The 16,892-nt window shown below is 43.9% G+C and overlaps 2 protein-coding genes across 2 annotated transcripts in view; one reads left to right on the top strand and one right to left on the bottom strand.

Annotated features, from left to right (window-relative positions):
- Positions 1-5,745, bottom strand: part of RSF1 (remodeling and spacing factor 1) — a 61,179-nt gene extending 55,434 nt beyond the window's left edge. Inside the window, exons 1-2 of the mRNA XM_054270133.1 lie at positions 5,613-5,745; positions 5,328-5,525 (exon numbers count right to left, since the gene is read on the bottom strand). Of these exons, the coding sequence (XP_054126108.1) occupies positions 5,328-5,525; positions 5,613-5,745 (331 nt within the window). The remainder of the gene's footprint in view (positions 1-5,327; positions 5,526-5,612) is intronic.
- A 16-nt stretch (positions 5,746-5,761) lies between these two features.
- On the top strand, positions 5,762-16,597 carry AAMDC (adipogenesis associated Mth938 domain containing). The gene is made up of 4 exons (XM_054270132.1): positions 5,762-5,892; positions 9,377-9,527; positions 13,991-14,086; positions 14,832-16,597. Exons 1-4 carry the CDS (start codon positions 5,762-5,764, stop codon positions 14,970-14,972), a joined length of 519 nt encoding a protein of 172 aa, XP_054126107.1. The 3' UTR covers positions 14,973-16,597.
- The last annotated feature ends 295 nt before the right edge of the window (positions 16,598-16,892 follow it).

Here is a 16,892-nt window from a genome sequence, read left to right as displayed (position 1 = left end):
ACTTGTGACCATTTCAATGAAGAACAAATCAAACACCACACAGCTAAGAAAAGCCTGCAAAAATCGATGAGCTAATGCAGCCTAGCACACTTTGGAAGATGCCATTCACCTCCGGGAGAGGCTCTCCCATTCACTCACCAGGGAACCCGGCAAACCAGCGAGTGTTTTGCGTAGTCATGTGTAAAATTAGATTTCTGTTGTGCAAGCTAACATTCTACTAATATTTTCATTCACAAGAGACCAAGTGCTTAATTAACATTTATACCAATTCTCGAGCTATTTACTGACACAAAGGACGTGGTGACTTGATAGCATGGTTCTTTAAACACAGCCCTAAATAAAAATATAGGTTTTGCTCCCCTCTACCACATTTTTTACTATTTAAATTTGCAATTTTTCTTCTACTGCAAGTAATAACATCTCAAAAAACCCCCAACAACAACAAAAAACAAGCCAAGGAAAAAAAACCAACTAAACAAAAAAATCCCGAGCAAACAAAAAAGCCACTACAGCACATGTTTGTAAGAACAAGGAGAACAAGTATTGCTTTCCTGTGATAATTTGTTCCAGTTTGCAGTTCTGCCTTTGGAAGCAAGCAGAGGCAAAGGAGATGCAGTACCACAGCATAATGCAGAATGATCTGTAGCATTACCTTAGTTTTGCATATAAGCAGAGCAATGTGGTTGTAATGACAGCTCTCAGCCACCAGACGTTCCACCTAAAATCATATATTGGGTTCCTGTGGTGGACTTGGAGTTAATATTCTTCATAGTAGCTGGTATGGGGCTTTGTTTTGGATTTGTACCTCAAAATAGTGTTGATCATCCTAGAATGGTTTGGATTGCAAGGGACCTTAAGGATCATCTAGTTCCAACCCCCTGCCATGGGCAGGGACACCTCCCACCAGACCAGCTTGCTCAGAGTCCCATCCAACCTGGCCTTGAACACTTCCAGGGAATGGAGCAGCCACAGCTTCTCTGGGCAACCTGTGCCTGTGAACACCAAGCTGCTTTTGTTATTGCTGAGCAGCGCTCACATGGAGCCAAAGCTTTTGCTGCTCCCCACAGACCCCAGCAGTGAGGGGGCTGGAGGTGTACAAGGAGCTGGCAAGGGACACAGGCAGGACAGCTGACCCCAAATGACCCAAGGGATGTCCAGCCCATAGGGTGCCATGATCAGCATGTAAAGTTGGGCTAGAAGAAAGACTAGAACATTGGTAACCATGGCATTTGTCCCCCCAAGCCACCCTTACACGTGATGGAGCCCTGCTGTCCTGGAGCTGAGCACCTGCCAGCCCATGGCAAGTGGTGAACAAATTCCTCATTTTGCTTTCCTTAATAAACTGCCTCTCTCAGCCCACTGGTTGGGTCACTTTTATCCTTCCAATTCTCTCCCCCATCCCACCAGGGGACACTGAGTGAGTGGCTGCATGCGGCTGAGCTTCCAACTGGGGTTAAATCACAGCAGTTGCTTTTTAATAAAACCTACAAAAAACAACTTACTTCTGCAGGCATAGCAACTAGCAAATTCTGTGAGTTAACACTGTCACCATCTTGACAGACACTCAACTTTACTTCTTCCTAAGACATTCAAGAGTGTCAAAACTGCAACTCTAGTCACAACATTGTACTTAAAGCAAGAATGAGCACTCATAAATGCAAGGTAATTATTCTTCATAAAATAAAATCTTCACCAGATAACTATAGTTCATATTACTTTTTTTGAATGGTTGCAACTTTTAAATGAGCCACCAGCCAGAAAAATCAAGCTATTTTATCACAGAGCTTTTATAAGTAGCAGACTGTTTGCAGATCTATCAGTTTATCCCACTATTCTGTATCTCAGTATTCCACAATACTGAGGGGTGAAATCAACACTATACATTCTTACTTTCCCAATCAAGTATGTTTTACATTACCCACTAAATCCCATCTGTGTACAGTTGGTTAAAGAATCTAATGTGCAACTAATACAGGTTATTTTGATATCTCAATCAGTCAGACTATTATTGAAAACTATTCACACCTGAGCATTGCTGTCCTTACTATTTGCCTTGAAATTCTCAGTTAAGCAGAAGTAATACAGCAAAGTTCAAGCACTGTCTATGTGATAACAAAATTCTCAAAAGCCTGTAAGAAATAACTGATAGCTTCCTAGCTGTCAGCATCTGCTCAACATCCCTTCCTGTGGGGAAAGGTTATACCTTGCTGCCTTAATAATGAGCAAGTACTTTGTTCTAATTGTTAACAGGAAAGAAAATATGACTGTTATACAACTGCTGAACAACATCCAAACTTAAGCTCCTTGTTCTCCTTAGGGATCCTTATATAAAGGAAATAACTTCTGCTGGCATCTCCCAAGAGTAACTCTTTAGACAAGACAATATAGGCCATGCTTAAAAAAAAAACCAAAAAAACAAAAAAACAAACAAACAACAAAAACAACCAAACAAAACCCCCACATTTTTAAACTGCTGAGCATCAAAACATTTTCAAAGATAATTAAGGAAACCCTCAAACTACTGATTCCCTTACTTGATTGCAAAAGTGACATGAAGAGGAGTTACAAATAGGTTTTATGTCACAGTTCAGATTTAAAACTTGCTCCAGTTTCTAAAAAATTCAGGAGAAAGAGCCCAACACTTTGAGGTTCCATAGACATTTCTTTCAATTTTACAATGCCACTGCAAATCCACTGTCAAGCAAAGCTGGTATCAAAAGTGAAACTAACTGTACATTGCAAATGAAATCAAAATCCTTTTGCATTCCAAGGAAAACTACATACAGTTGTAAATTACAGATATTCAGCAATAAAAGAACCCCTTCAGTTTTCCATCAGTGTTTAGCAACTTTATGACTTGTACCCTTAAAAACACCACCTTGAGGGCTACCTGAAGCAAAAATCAGTAGAGAAACATAGTCACTGCAGCCATTTTCCCAAAAATGTAAAACACACCAGCAATAATGTGTACCATAGCCCAAGACCACAGACCAAGCCCAACAAGTTGGTTTCATCAAAGGAAAAGATACCAAGACACCCACCAACTACCAGACAAAACATCAAGAATTATCCAAGTTTGTTTTTCACACCTCCACTCTTTCTTTTACAGAGATGAGAATTATCTCTACAGTTACATCAGCTACACCAGGCAGAAGCAAAGAACCCCAGTACTTCAGACATGACATTTTCAGAAGCTGCATCTGCTCCCATTTGGGGGGACTGTTCTAAAACAGGGAAAATAACCTGCCCCTTGCCAAACAGGAAGGGCGATACAAAGAAAAGTTTAAACATTTGACAAGTGTCAAATCAAGCCATGAAGTAAACTCCATAACAGAAGTAATTTGAAATCTTTTTAGAAAAGAGTCATGCAGGAAACACCACCATGTTGACAACCCCCATCATGCAACTAAAAGTCATCAGAAATTATGGTGTTTGAGGGTTTTTTTAATGCATATTATATATGCATAATAATAAGCATATTTTTAATAATATGCATATTTTTAAAACAGAGGCCACTATCTCACCCTTTCAGTTTAATTTATTTTGCAGTTCACACAACTAAATTACTTTTACATATCCACTCCATGCAACACAATAAGAACATTAAGTTTTCTTTGCGAACACCACTTTAAAATTACTGTTTTCACTAAAAATTCAAACTTTTAAATGTGTTGGTGGTTTTTATTAATAAGTTTTGCAACAATTTAAGAAAACAACATTTTTTCTAAGCGGTTTCTCAAAAACGATCCAGTCCTTTATATAACGTAAGAGGTACAGGAGTGGTGGGGAAATGAATCAAAACATAAGTTTTTCCACAAAGCTAACCCTGTTTTAAGAATTTTGTAGATTTCAGCTGTCGCTTTCATATTGACAGACAACACGAGGAGGAAACATATTAATTATATTTCATTCTGTTTCAACCGCGGCTGCCGTGAATTCACAGACAGGACACCTGCACTTAGCAAAATACAACTTCCTTCCTACGAGGAAAGGCCTACACGCCGATTTAAGCACATAACCCCCGTTCCCCGCCGCAGGCAGGGTGGGCTCGGTGGGGAAGGAGGCGAGGGCGAGCGCGTTTTGGGAGAGCAGGGGCTGCCGGAGCAGGAGCAGCCCCGAGCCGGCTCCTCCAGCAGCAGGAAGTTTCCAAGGGGCCGCGCCGAGCATGCGCCGTGCGCCGCACGGGCTCCCTATGTGGCAAGAGTGCAGAGGCAACAACCGAACGAATAACAGAGACAAGAGATCAAGAGCAACAAGCTCCCTCCCCTCTGTATTCCTGCGGCCGCCTCCACACAGCCCTCCTTGCCCAGGCTGCTCTCTCGGCCCGGGCCCTCCCGCATCCATCGCGGGCAGCTGGGATTAGAGAGTCTGGCAGCCAAAGCTGCTCCTGGAGAGGGAGGAGAGGAGAGCGAGAGCAGCTCGGAAGCAAACAGCGGAGTGCATAACCTGCGCCTCCAGCTCGCACGTCTCAGGTGGCGGCGGGGGAGCGGCAGCGAGCACACAGCTTGTCCCCCCCGCAACTGGAAGAGGGGATGGGGGAGGAGGAGGGGGGAGAAGAGAGGAATGGAGGTGGCACACAATGGCTGGCTGTGTGTGTGGGGAGGAGACGGCCCACAACAGCAGCCGTGGGGGGGCTCAGGGGTTCTCCGTGACCCCCATTCCTCATCCCAGATATAGCGAGGTGAAAGGGGGGGGGGGGGGTTCACTGGGGACCGGGACATTCCCATGTGTTTGCACATGTGTGTGCGTGCGTGCCCTTCTTGTTTCGGGGGAGAGGTAAAAACGGGCAGAGATATTGGGGGGAGGGGGGGAAGAGGCTGTGAAGCACCCCCCCAAGCTGTGGGGAAGGGAGGAAGGGAGGAGGTGGAAGAGAGACCGGCTACCAGCGCCAAGCTGAACGAAAATAGTTATTTCGTCTTATGCCTGTTTTCTGCAAGGAGTCCCACCCGCACAGAGCTCGGGAACGAACCCAGGGAAACGGGGGGGAGGGGGGGGGGGGAGGGAGGGACGGAGGGGGGTCACAGGCGGCACTGAGAGGGAGGAGAGGGGAAGGGGAAGTCCCCCACCTCTCTCCCGAGCCCGCCGCGGGGGCAGGCAGCTCTTCCCCCAATATATACGCACAAATAGCTGCTCCCCCCCAAAAAACAGGGAGAGAGGGCTCCCCTCCCCCCGGGAATCCCAGGCCCCTCCTCTCCCTCGGCGCGCTCCACCCCCGGGGCCGGGAGGAGGCGGGGGGGGGACAGCCCCGGCCCCCCCTCCGCCCCCCGGGCCCCCCTCAGCCGGCCGCCCCGGAGCGGGCCGGCGGGAGAGCTATGGGAGTCGCTTACCCTGGTCTCCGGGCTCCTGCGGCGGTTGCAGGACGCGCTCCAGCTCAGGGAAGGGCAGCTCGGGCAGGTCCAGCAGGGCCCCGTAGCGCTCAAGGAAGGAGCAGACAACGGCGAAGTTGGGCCAGGAGCCCGGGCAGCGCGGGCCCGCCGGGGCAGGGGGCGGCGGGGATGGGGCCGGAGGAGCCGCCGCCGCCGCCGCCGCCATCTTGGACCTGGGGATGGAGAAGGAGCTGGGGAGGGGGAGGGAGGAGGGGGCGCTGCCGGGCCGGGCCGCCACTATCCCACAATGCACCGGGGGGACGATGAAGGCAGGGGAGGGCAGGGGGCGGCGGCCAGAGCGGTGCGAGCCGGCTCCCCTCCGCCGCGCGCGGCGAGGGGGAATGAAAACAAGGCGGGGCAGGGGCGGGGATAGACCCATGGACCGACCAATCGGAATGTGCGGAGGGCGGGGCCGACAAAAAACGCTGTCCAATGAGAGCGTGGCAGCCTGGAGGTCCCGCCCCCTCCCCGCGGGGCCGGGCGGAGGCGGAGCCTGGCGGGGCCGTGGGGTCGCGCGCGAGGGGCGGTGAGTGCGGGCGCGTGACGGAGCCTCCGTGGGGGGAGCGGGCGGGAGCGCGAGGCCGGCGCCGGGGCTGCCCCGGTCCTGACCCGGTCCCTGTGCCCCTCACGCCAGGCCGTGCTTCGGGCGGTCCTCAACTGCGCCTTCCCTTCCCAACTCCCGTCTCCACCCCTCCCGCGGTGCTTCTCAGCGGTCTCTGTCCTTATCTCCTTGCTTCTCTCCGCTGTATTCACCAAGTGCTATTCCCCCTCTTCTCTTAGTGCCAGCTCCCCGTGAGCTCTCCGGTTAACTGCCGTCACAAGGCTCCCTAGCGAAAAGGAATTGCCAAATTCCCAAAGTGTGTTTTCCTCCTTCGTGAACTTGACACCTTCCCCCTCCCTACACAGTTGATCTAAAGTTCTCCCGTCCTTTCTGTTTGCCTCCCTCCTGTCAGTTTTTAATCCTGACCTTCCTCTGGCTGCTGCATCCCCTGGAATGGGAAGTCGCCCTCCTCCTGACCCTGCTCCCAAGGCAGCGCTGGAGAGCCACGTTGCCTTCTGACACCTTACAGGAATTTGTTCTGCCCAAAACTTCACGCACACCCATTTACTCTTCCCCTTGTATCCTCTTCAGTCTCAGGTTGCCCATTGGATTTTACAAAACTTCCTTTCTTTCTGCAGCATCTTAAAATGTCCTCGGGTGCACTGCTCTCGTTCACCTCTTTGTTCCATTTGTTGCTGGTTACCTCCGCAGAAGAAAGGTGCACTGGCAATCTTAAAGTCCACCAGCTTGCCCAGCTGCAATTCAATCTCAGCTTGCTTCCGCTTCCTTCTCAGCTGCTTTTGTCTTCTGCCATCCTAATCCAGCGCTTCATTTCTCTCTTTCAGTATAGCCTCCTGGCATAAACGTGCATTTTGCCTCCTTTTAAGTTCTACTTCCTTTATTTCTGATGTTTTTAAACTCTCATGACTTTGCTTGTGGAGTCCTTAGCCATTTCTGCTCCTCATCTCTTTGTGTTTGGACTACTGCAGTTTGCAGAAATTGCAATTTTAGGTTGTACTTGCAAGTCAGTGAACTCAAGGTCTCTTGATCTTAAGTGTTAATGTATATTTTGATACTTTACATTTCTCACAGTGAATAATTAAAAAAATAATTTGTTTGAGAGCTATTTTCCTGCTCCTCAGTGATTGGAGCATGCTCTACATCCAAGGATGCCCAAAGTTCCTATCAATGAGTTCATTCCCACTCTAAGATATTCTTATTTATTCTAGTGGTCTCACCTTACTGATAATCTCTGGCAGTATTATGGGAAATGGTTTTAGAGGATAAATTTTTATTTGTGCCTTTTAAGTTGTGTTGCTTCATTTCTGCTATTTACTTGTTTTTATGCTGTTTGGAAAAGGTAGCATGGAATCCTTGCTCTCCCATTTGCAGTTTATGCCTGTTTCATTGCACAGTTCCAGCCTTATGATACTGTTTGGACTGGGGAATGTAATATTCCTGATCATCTTATTGTTCATTCACCTCTGTCTAACCTCCAGGTCTAATTCTACCATTTCATCTGAAAAGTAGCACAGGCAAAAATTATTTTTATTCTTCAGAGCCAGGTTCTGGCTGCTTTATTCAGCCTTTACTCTTCCATTTCATTCTGTTGGGACTACTGCTGGTTATTTCTTCAGCTGGAATATCCCTTCAGGCAGACCTTTAGAAAAATAATCTTACAAATCTTTGCTTGAATCCATTGCATTGTGGATGTGCGATGAGAGAATCTAGAGTGAATTAATACGAGCAAGTTTCAGTCCCCTGTAGGTGCTTGCCTTGCTTCCTGTTTGAAAGGACACATGTGCCACTAACTCCACACAGGAGTGAGAAGGAAAAGAATTGCCCCACCTCTGGCAGACCAGTCCTGTGCTGAATCCAAAGTAATGCACTTTTTCCTTCATGCAGTGTTTCAGGTGGGATACTGAGATCTGCTTCTGGCAATCCAAGGAGAGCACGTCCTGTCTGGCAGTGCTGCATCTTTTGTAGCTCGTGCAAGACAGGAAGGGAGGCTTCCAGGAGGACTGGAAGCGTGGTCATCCAAAGATTTATCTTTTGCAAGGGCAGTGTCTTTAATCTGTGCTGCCAGGGTTCATGTAATTAATTCAAACTATTCAATTCTTGGTGAATGTAAACAATTAAACAATAAAGGGTGAGAATCTGTGTATCTGGAAGGATCTGCTACAGAGATGTTCTGGATTAGGCAGAGATGGACCTTTTTTACTGGAGAAACATCAAGTTTTCTTCAAAATGTGGATTTCAGCCATGTGAATTGGAAGGGCAGAAAGGTGACTCTGCCCTGGAGAGGTGTCAGTGGACTGCCACGCTAGTCCAAAGCATTTCCAGGGGATCATCACCCTGTGATTCCTCTCTTTGCATCCAGTGCCAGAATCACCACAGCAATCAGACTGCAGTCCCTGAGGGACTCTGAGGAGGGGAAGGTTTCTGTGGGGAGCTGACAGGGAGTTTGTGAGGCAGGGTCCCTGCCCTGCTGGTGCCCAGCAGTGGTTGTGGAAGCAGATCCCGACATCGCTGCAGCGCTCACCAAAAAGCAGCTGGGATACAGGGGCACTGATAAGGCTCTGGCAAGTTCCAGGCAACAGACATCAAAGGAAGATGTGTACCAGTGGTTGGCTGCTACAGGAGAAAGGAAGAAAATAAGCAGAGACTTAGAAAAAATGACTGAGGGGATATTTATTTAATCTAAATGAAAGAAAAGAAAAATACCGTGTGAAATCATCAAGAAAACAAACAAAACAAAAAAAAAAAGGTGAAAAAGACAAAGATTAAGCTGTTCTACTTGTCCCCAATAGAAAGGATTAGAAATAATGGATTTAAATTGAAACAATGAAGATGGAAGTCAAACAATTAGACAAGTTTTTATTTGGATGTATAATCCTGGGAGACTTGGTCTCTGTCAGCAGTGTCTGGGGAAAGCCTGACCCCTTTACACCCCTGAAAGTCTTGTTTTCTGTAGCAATGTGACAGTGACACTCTTTGGTTCATGGCTTTACTGTTGGGTTTGGGTTTGTTTGGCATTTCCTTTTAACCTCATTTACTACTTTAATGGTAAAAGAAGAAAGTGGCCAATGAAATAGTGCAGATTTATGGTATTTTAGGAAATTATTATCATCCTTATTGTTCATTTTGGGGAGAAGATTAAAACCCAGATGTGAGAGGATATTCTGGGACCTGATCCCTGTTGATAGTTTTAAAAGTTGAACATCCAACACTCAAACAGATTTAGCACACAAAATGATTTGCCCAAAATCCTGCACAAAATCCCCAAGAGGACTGGTAATTCAACAGATCTGCTGATCCTCAGTTCAAGTCTGTTGTCACAAAACCACGTGGATAAAGTCTGTAACAGCATTTCCTTCCTCGCTCCTTGGGGCGAGGACAGAATTTTCTGTTTTTATTAACGTGCTGCATATGCTGGCCTGATGTTAAGTATTAAATATCCTTTTTCCAGACTTCAGTTCCACTTTGTGATGTCTTCCCCTGAAATTGCTTCCCTTTCTTGGGGTCAGATGAAGGTGAAGGGCTGCTCTACAACGTATAAGGACTGCAAAGTATGGCCGGGAGGAAGCCGGACATGGGATTGGCGAGAAACCGGGACTGATGTAAGTTTGCTGGTTAGTACCCTGCATTTAAAACAGGACTCAGAATGGTCCAGAGAACAGTGTTAAAACTCCAGCCAGAAATTCAGTGAGCTGCCTTTTTCTTTCATTAACCATTAGATTTTCCTGATAAGAACTGAGTATATGTTTTGGAGGTGACTTGTGGAGGGGTCAGAGGGCTGCAGTCCCACTGTGTCCTACACGCAACAGGATATAGCAATTGTTGCCCTGAGCTCTGACAGCCACCCTCATCAGGCAACTCTCACACACCTTAGAGCTCTCAAAAAATATTCCTCATCTGTCTAAGAGTGCAGTTTTCATAAGATAACAGTAACAACCTTTCCTCAGACTGTCGAAACAGAAGTTATCTTGAGTGAGATAGGAAAAGAAATTATGAAAAGTAAAAAAAAAAAAAAATAGACAGTAACTGACCTTGCGTGTTTGGAAGACAACATTGCATATGGTTTAGTTTTTATCCTTTTCCTTGGGGTCCCTTGTACATATTTCAGAGGAGAAATATGCAGATACAGTGTCTCATGCACTATTTTCTCTGTGAAAAGCTCATGGTCTGGCTAATCACACAGTGGCTTCTCTTGGTAGCCATATGCTAAGTGCTTGCCCTTAAAGTTGATCTGTAAATGCAATCAGAATTGGAAGGAAGTGCATGGAGCAGTATTGATGTTTCTGATTTAGAAGCAGTATAGCAAATATTGCTATGATGGGAACTTGATGTTGATAATTCTCCCCATATTAGGACTTGCACTGGGATAGATTACTGGTTAGGGAAAAAGAAGTTCCACACTTTCAAAGCAAAAGTTAAAGCACAAAACAACAATGTAGTGACCAGGCCCAGCACCTGCAGCTGGGATGTATATCCGTGCAGAGGATGCAGCTCTCTTGGATTCATTTTGACACAACTGAAACACAAAGCATTTGGGTTTGCAACTTCATCTGTAATCTTTGGGAGAATAGAATTTTTTTAACCTGTCAGAGTTCAGTTTATGCAGAATATATAACACCAAGAGAAAGGTGTTGTCATGCAAAGATATCTGCACCTTGCAGAGAAAAAGGTAGCTGTGTATGTAACCTTTTAAAATGTATTTCATTTATGGCCTGCTTATTTAAAAATAAGTTTTCACTGGCTGTTCAAAGGGCTGGGTTTTGTGGGAGAGTTGCTGTCTGCTTGTTTGACAGTATCATTTTTGTGCTTTATATGCACATGGCTGGAGAAGCAGAACAGGTAACAATAGCCAAAAAGTTCCCAACTAGTTCCCATCTCAACCACATTTTTATATTTATTCAAACCACTGGAAAACGTTGGTTTCAAATTATAGGCACTTACGAACATTTAGGAGGCTGTGCTTTCTTTTGAAAGTTTCTAACAAGGAATATCTTCTTGTCACAAGTAAAACATTTAAATCCATAAGTTTTTAGAGGACTTGAAAAACAATGTTAATTTAACAATGTTAAATTAAAAATGGAGGAGAAAAAGAATAGTTGGGTTCTCTGGAGAAGTAGGTTTTCTGGCATCCTTTTTATTTAATCAGGAAGTAAAAAGTACATATCTAAAGTAAGCCTTATGTAAGTCACTTGTAAAGCTCCTGCTTTAGGTCAGTTCTATCCTTGCAGCTGAGGAATGAAGTGATTTTCTTTTAAAAGAAATAGCAAAAAACAAATATTAAGAATAGAACTAAGCTTTTTCTAGACTGCATCTCCAATGTTGAGAAGAACTGTCAAAAATTTAATTTTGCCAGCACTGGAAACTGTGAGATTCATCAGCTGCATTTTCTGCCCAGTTTTTTAAAGATGAAGTTGTTTGCCTACTTTCCTTAAGCATGTTTTTCCTGGAGGTAGCTGGAACTGAAGTGTGGAAAACAAGCAGTGCTGGTCATGTCCTGCACTCTAGTTGGAAATAAATTGCTTCCTTTCCTCCTCTGCTGTCACACTGCTGTCTAGTGAAGCATTTTTTCATCAGGAAAATTGTATGACTGGCCCTGCAAGGTTCTGTAACTGGGCACTAACAGTTATTGTTACCCTTGGGGATGAATGGCACCCTCTCTCCCTGGCTGGCTGCATTTCAGTGCCATCTGCTAATGGCAGGAGAAAAGACATAGGTATTGCTGAAATGAAGGCCAGAGAACAGAGCAGGCAAGAAAATCTGCTGTCAAATCAACAATGATACAGTTATTTCATCATGTTACATGTTTCCTGTAGCAACAGTAGTTTCTTACTAGCATCAAAGTGTCCTGTGTAACCAAAGAAAATCCTTTTGTTCCGCGGCTTTAAGGTCTCAGGAGAGCTTCTCACGTGACAGCAAACCTTCTCCAGAATTCTAATTATTGTAATTGCAGTAAAACACACCAATTCTTCTTGTCTAAGTTTTGAGTCTACTTAAAAACCCCAAAGGAAAAGCATTGCCTATTCTGTCATAAACAAGTACTTAGAGTGATGTGGTCTGAGAAGGCTCTGCCTATTCAAGTGAGTTCTGCATTCCAGGTGTGGGTATGGAATGTAAATGGACTAAGGGGAACACAGCCCATGGTCCTGGCAGCCCAAAGGGCCAGACATGTCCTGGAGTGTGTCAAGCACAGCACACTGAGGGACGTGCTTGTCCCACTCTGCTCTGCGCTGCAGCAGCCCCACCTCGAGTTCTGTGTGCAGTTTTGGGCACCTCCTCAGCCTAAGGAGGACATCAGACTGTTAGACTGTGTTCCAAGGAGGGTGATGAAGGTGCTGAAAGGCCTTGAGGGCAAGGCTTATGAGGAGCAGCTGAGGGCATTTGGCTTGTTCATCTTGGAGAAGAGGAAGCTGAGGGGTGACCTCATCACAGTGTACACTTTCCAGAGGCAGGGCAGTGCAGGCAAGGTGCTGATCTCTCTGGTGACCAGCAGTAGGACCCATGGAAATGGAGTCAAGCTGCAAGGGGACGTTCAGATGGGGTGTCAGGAGGAGGCTTTCCACCCAGAGGATGCTCGGGCTCTGGAACAGGCTCTGCCACGGGATGTGGTTATAGAGCAAGCTTGTCAGAGTTCCAGAAGCATCTGGATGGTGCTCTTAAGTCGTGGCTTAGCTTAAGATGGTCCTGTGAATGATTCTCATGGATCCCTTCCAACTTGAGGTGTTCTAGGATTCTGTGAACTTGGAGAACCATAAAGGTGAATCATCTCTGTTACTGAAATTTCAGACATCAGCCATGCTGAAGACTTTCCTGTGGAATAAGTTTATTTTATGCATTGGAAGTGGCACTCTACAGTGCAAGGCTTTTTTCACCTGCAGCTTTAGGAGCTCATGTGTTTGTTTTAGCTGGGAAAGTCTTACTTGCCCCATTCTCCATGAGTCCACCATGGCATTAGCTGCTTCAAGTGAGAAACTCAGACCTCTCAAAAACTTCTGAACTTCAGAATTCTACTTAAAATAAAAAGGAGGGTTATTATTTAAAACATAATTAATATTTATAATATTTATAATAATATTATACTAATAAATATCATTGCCTATTATTATATAAAATATTAATTATAATATTTTATATAATTATACATAAGCTAATAAAATAATATGTTATTATATAAAATAATAAATAGTAATATTATTTCTTATAATAATATTTAAATATTTCTTTAAACATAAATAATATTTATGTTTTAAAAATACACACCAAAGAGGGGCCAAATTATAGCCACAGGATGTCCAGTATCTTACTCTTGACCACATGGAGACAGATAGAAACTGAATCCAGGAGGAGAATTAGGGTAACATAATAATGTTTTATATTAGCATTATAGGTGTGTTATACATTCATATGTTTAAAGCATAATAGCAGTAAGTGGGTGTACTTTTTAAAACATCTGTTAATGTGCTGTGTAAGTTCCTTCTTTCTCTGAGGCATTTGGATTCAAATATTCTGTTCTCAAAATAAAGAATAGTGCAGAAATCCAAGCTGTTAACTGAAATTAAGCTACCCAATAAATTTCAGTCCTCTTTAGTGAGATTTGCAAAGTAAACAAGAAAATTACTTAATAATTTTAATTATCTGAGGAGTTCTTTGTATTTAAAGTGAGGAAACTTTGGCTTGCAACCATCTTTCTTTCAAGTAGGTTTTGTTATTTTGAAATCAAACAACAGTATTGTTGCAATTTATTGATTTCACCTTAATTGTTAATATTTATAAAATGCCAGAAGTTAAGACATAAAAGTTTAAGAAATTTGTAATGCATCTTTTTAGTTTTATTTAATAAGGAATTATAATCCTGCCATCAATCAAATAATTATCATCCTTCATCTGCATATTAAATACCTTTTTCAATTTCTAATGTTATCTACTGTGTGTATGTACAGAAGAGAGTTGTGTTACATTCTGGTTCTGTTAATTTACCCTGCTGCTGTGTGTTCAGGACACACAGACACAGCTTTCCTGCCTGATGCTGTCAGTACACAGACTATTATTTTCCTTCCCTGACACTTAGCATTCTCCAGGAGTGCAGCCAGCTGACCTTGAAGAAGTTGTCAAGAAGGGAGTTAAAACTGTGGTGATTGGTCGTGGCATGAGTGAGGCTTTGCAGGTAGGTTTTTGTGCTGTGACAAGCATAAAGAGAACTGTTTGTTTTCCCTCTCCCTCTGATTAGGAGGAAAAAAATTAAATCGATGATGCTTCACTGAGGGAAAAAGATTGAGGTTCAGTGTGAATGAGCTCCTGTCAGGGGTCCCTCAGGTCCTGAAAAAAACATCATTTGAGCTCCTCTGTATTAGTGTCCATGCCAAGCAGTAAACAGGTTTATGTTCTGCTACAGGAGCAAATGAAACAAGAAGAATTTTTCAGAATGTCATTAGTCCCCTCCTCTTGCAATAGGTTATAACTGGCTCTCTAGCCTGCTGTAAATACCTTGGTAATTAGGCATTCTTGTCACAATTGTTGCCAGGGTGTCATTTCAGCAGATAAACTAGCTACAGAAAGCTCAGATCAGAAGTGCTGAGCTTTACTTGGTGAGAAGCAAGTCTTTAGCTTTCTGGTGGGATGAATAACAACTTCTTTAGATTAAATTCCTTTAGCTCCAATTCTATTTATTTTTGTTAGAGAGGACCACATTTTAAAGTGTGCTAAGGAGGTACGGGAGCTATGTGTATAAAAGTAGCTTTATTGAAGAGAAAAAAAATTAAATCAATCTTAGACCTATCTGAGCATTGTCATTTTGGCTACTGGCAGTGACTTAAGTCATGTTTAACAAATGGTATCAGTGTCTGGTTTTCTTACAGTTTAAGGGGAAAATAATCTGATTCTTGCTTTTGTGATTTCTTTTCTCTTCCGAGGTTCCAGCATCCACTGTGGACTATCTGAAGAGGAACGGGATTGAGGTGCTGGTGCTGCAAACGGAGAAGGCAGTGGCGGAGTACAATGCCCTGGCAGCTCAGGGTGTCAGAGTGGGCGGGGTCTTCCATTCCACCTGCTGAAGCGCAGCCCATTCCGCCTGCCCGGCCCGCGGCCAAATCACCGACACACCTCTGCTGGATCAAATTGCACTCAGCGGAGGGTGAGCTCGCGTGCCAAGGCATTTGTGCGCTGACCATCGAAAATGCAAAGACAGTTTATTAGCTCAGGATTTAAACAAATCGAAGGCTCACAAAAGGCGGGGCTGTTAATGTAATTAAATCGTTTAATTACACAATAATTTCCATGTGTTGTTGAGATTGACATAATTTTCCTCTGAAGGCCATCCATAGTCTTGTTACTTAACATATCACCTGTTCACTAAATCAGGAAATTATATTTTGAATACTTTTATTACATTACTGGCTACTGGAATGCAGCCATAAAATAGCTGATGAGCACAATCAAATGGTAGATATGAAGTGGTGGTAAAGAAGCACTTTACCAGCACTGGATAAATAAGTTAAAAATAAAATAAATTAAAAAGCAAACCCATAACATAGAACTTTACCTCCTGCAGGTGACCTCAGTCAGGGTATTTGCCAATTTATGAACATCACATAATAGAGCACTTTTAAATTTTTCATTGGGCCTGAAAAAGGAGAAAAAATGTCAGCAGGGTATAAGCATAAAACCTGGGCCTTAAAGAATTTTCTTATTAACTGCCAGTTTTGAGGATTGAGCTGTCTAATACATATCTATTCAGAAGTTCTTACACGCTTAAAATAATCAGAAACATGAGTTACAAAGCTAGAGTTTGCAGCATAAAACATTGATATGTAGAAAATTAGTCTGAATTGCTGCTAGCAAGGTACTGCTGGCAAGCTGGGGATGCATGTGAGACTTGTTACTGGTCATCATTATCTGATGATTTAAATGTTGTGCCAACAAACATTATTAAACTGAAGATTCAAACAGTTCTCTTGGTTGCTGTTCCTGGTGGGCTTCTATCAATATTGCCAGTCACAAGTTCTACCTACTGTAGACTTTTTTTCCCACCAGGCTCACCATTTCTTGTTCTGTGCATATTAATTCTGTGTGTATTAATGAAAGTACCAAGACGAAGTTGTAAAAGCCCTGAGGCACTTGGAGCTACCCAAGCAGTAGTAGAGAGGCTTAGATTGATAGGAGTGCACAATAACTTTCCCAAGGCACGCAAAATACTATGTTCTTTTTCTGCTATTTGCTCTAGTAATCATTTAGAACCTTTTATCTGATAAAATACAGAGTGATGTAAAGGCAAAGGGAAAGTGAAAGTTTTATCTTGCAGTCTCCTAATGACAGCAATGTTTTCTGCTAGTGCAGCTACATTTGAGGGAAAATCTTACATAACCCAGCAGGAACTGCCTTTCCAGCTGCATCTGTGTTGTCTGACACAGCAGCTGGTATAATGCTCATTGTAGCTGCTGTGACATTTTTCTGCACAACTTGCCTGGTGTGAAGGAGGAGGTGAACTACTGACCCAGAAGACTGTGGTCACCCCGAGGGAACGCCAGCAGAACGAGTTCCTACCAGCCCACAGAGTGTGGAGACTTTTTGCACTAAATGTTATCTGATACTGAAGGTTTGACTTTCTTGATCATGGTCATGTATTTGTTTTATTTTAGGAGCTTCTGGGCCTTAAGGCAGCCTCAAATGGGAAGAGGCTTGGTAATGCTTTGGCTGAGAAAACACTGCAGTACTTAAAAAAATGGAACCATGCGCATTACACCGTTAGGAGAAGATGAGCAAACACCTTATCTTTCTCTTCCAGGTCTGTTTTTTACTTTTTTTTTTTGTAACATTTTCACGTTAATGTGGCACATTATTGGTGATGCCACATTCACCAAAACTGCTTAGCTGAGGTCCTGCATTTGAGACAAATACTGTGGGCTCCTCACCCTGCTGCTGCCACACGATCTGTCCTCCCAAAAGGCACACAGGGAGCAGAGCTTGTTTTGCAT

Source organism: Melozone crissalis, unplaced genomic scaffold (genome assembly GCF_028551555.1).
Source record: "Melozone crissalis strain CALT ecotype California unplaced genomic scaffold, PUWL_Pcris_2 ptg000008l_1, whole genome shotgun sequence".
In the NCBI taxonomy this organism is placed as follows: Eukaryota; Metazoa; Chordata; class Aves; order Passeriformes; family Passerellidae; genus Melozone; species Melozone crissalis.
This window is presented reverse-complemented; position numbering and strand designations above follow the sequence as displayed.

Bases quoted from the DNA above. Each gene is read 5' to 3' on its own strand.
- AAMDC (XM_054270132.1), top strand. From the start codon at position 5,762: ATGTGCGGAGGGCGGGGCCGACAAAAAACGCTGTCCAATGAGAGCGTG. The intron at 5,893-9,376 runs GTGAGTGCGGGC...TCCTTTTTCCAG, and splicing joins GGGGTCGCGCGCGAGGGGCG to ACTTCAGTTCCACTTTGTGA. The intron at 9,528-13,990 runs GTAAGTTTGCTG...CCTGACACTTAG, and splicing joins GGCGAGAAACCGGGACTGAT to CATTCTCCAGGAGTGCAGCC.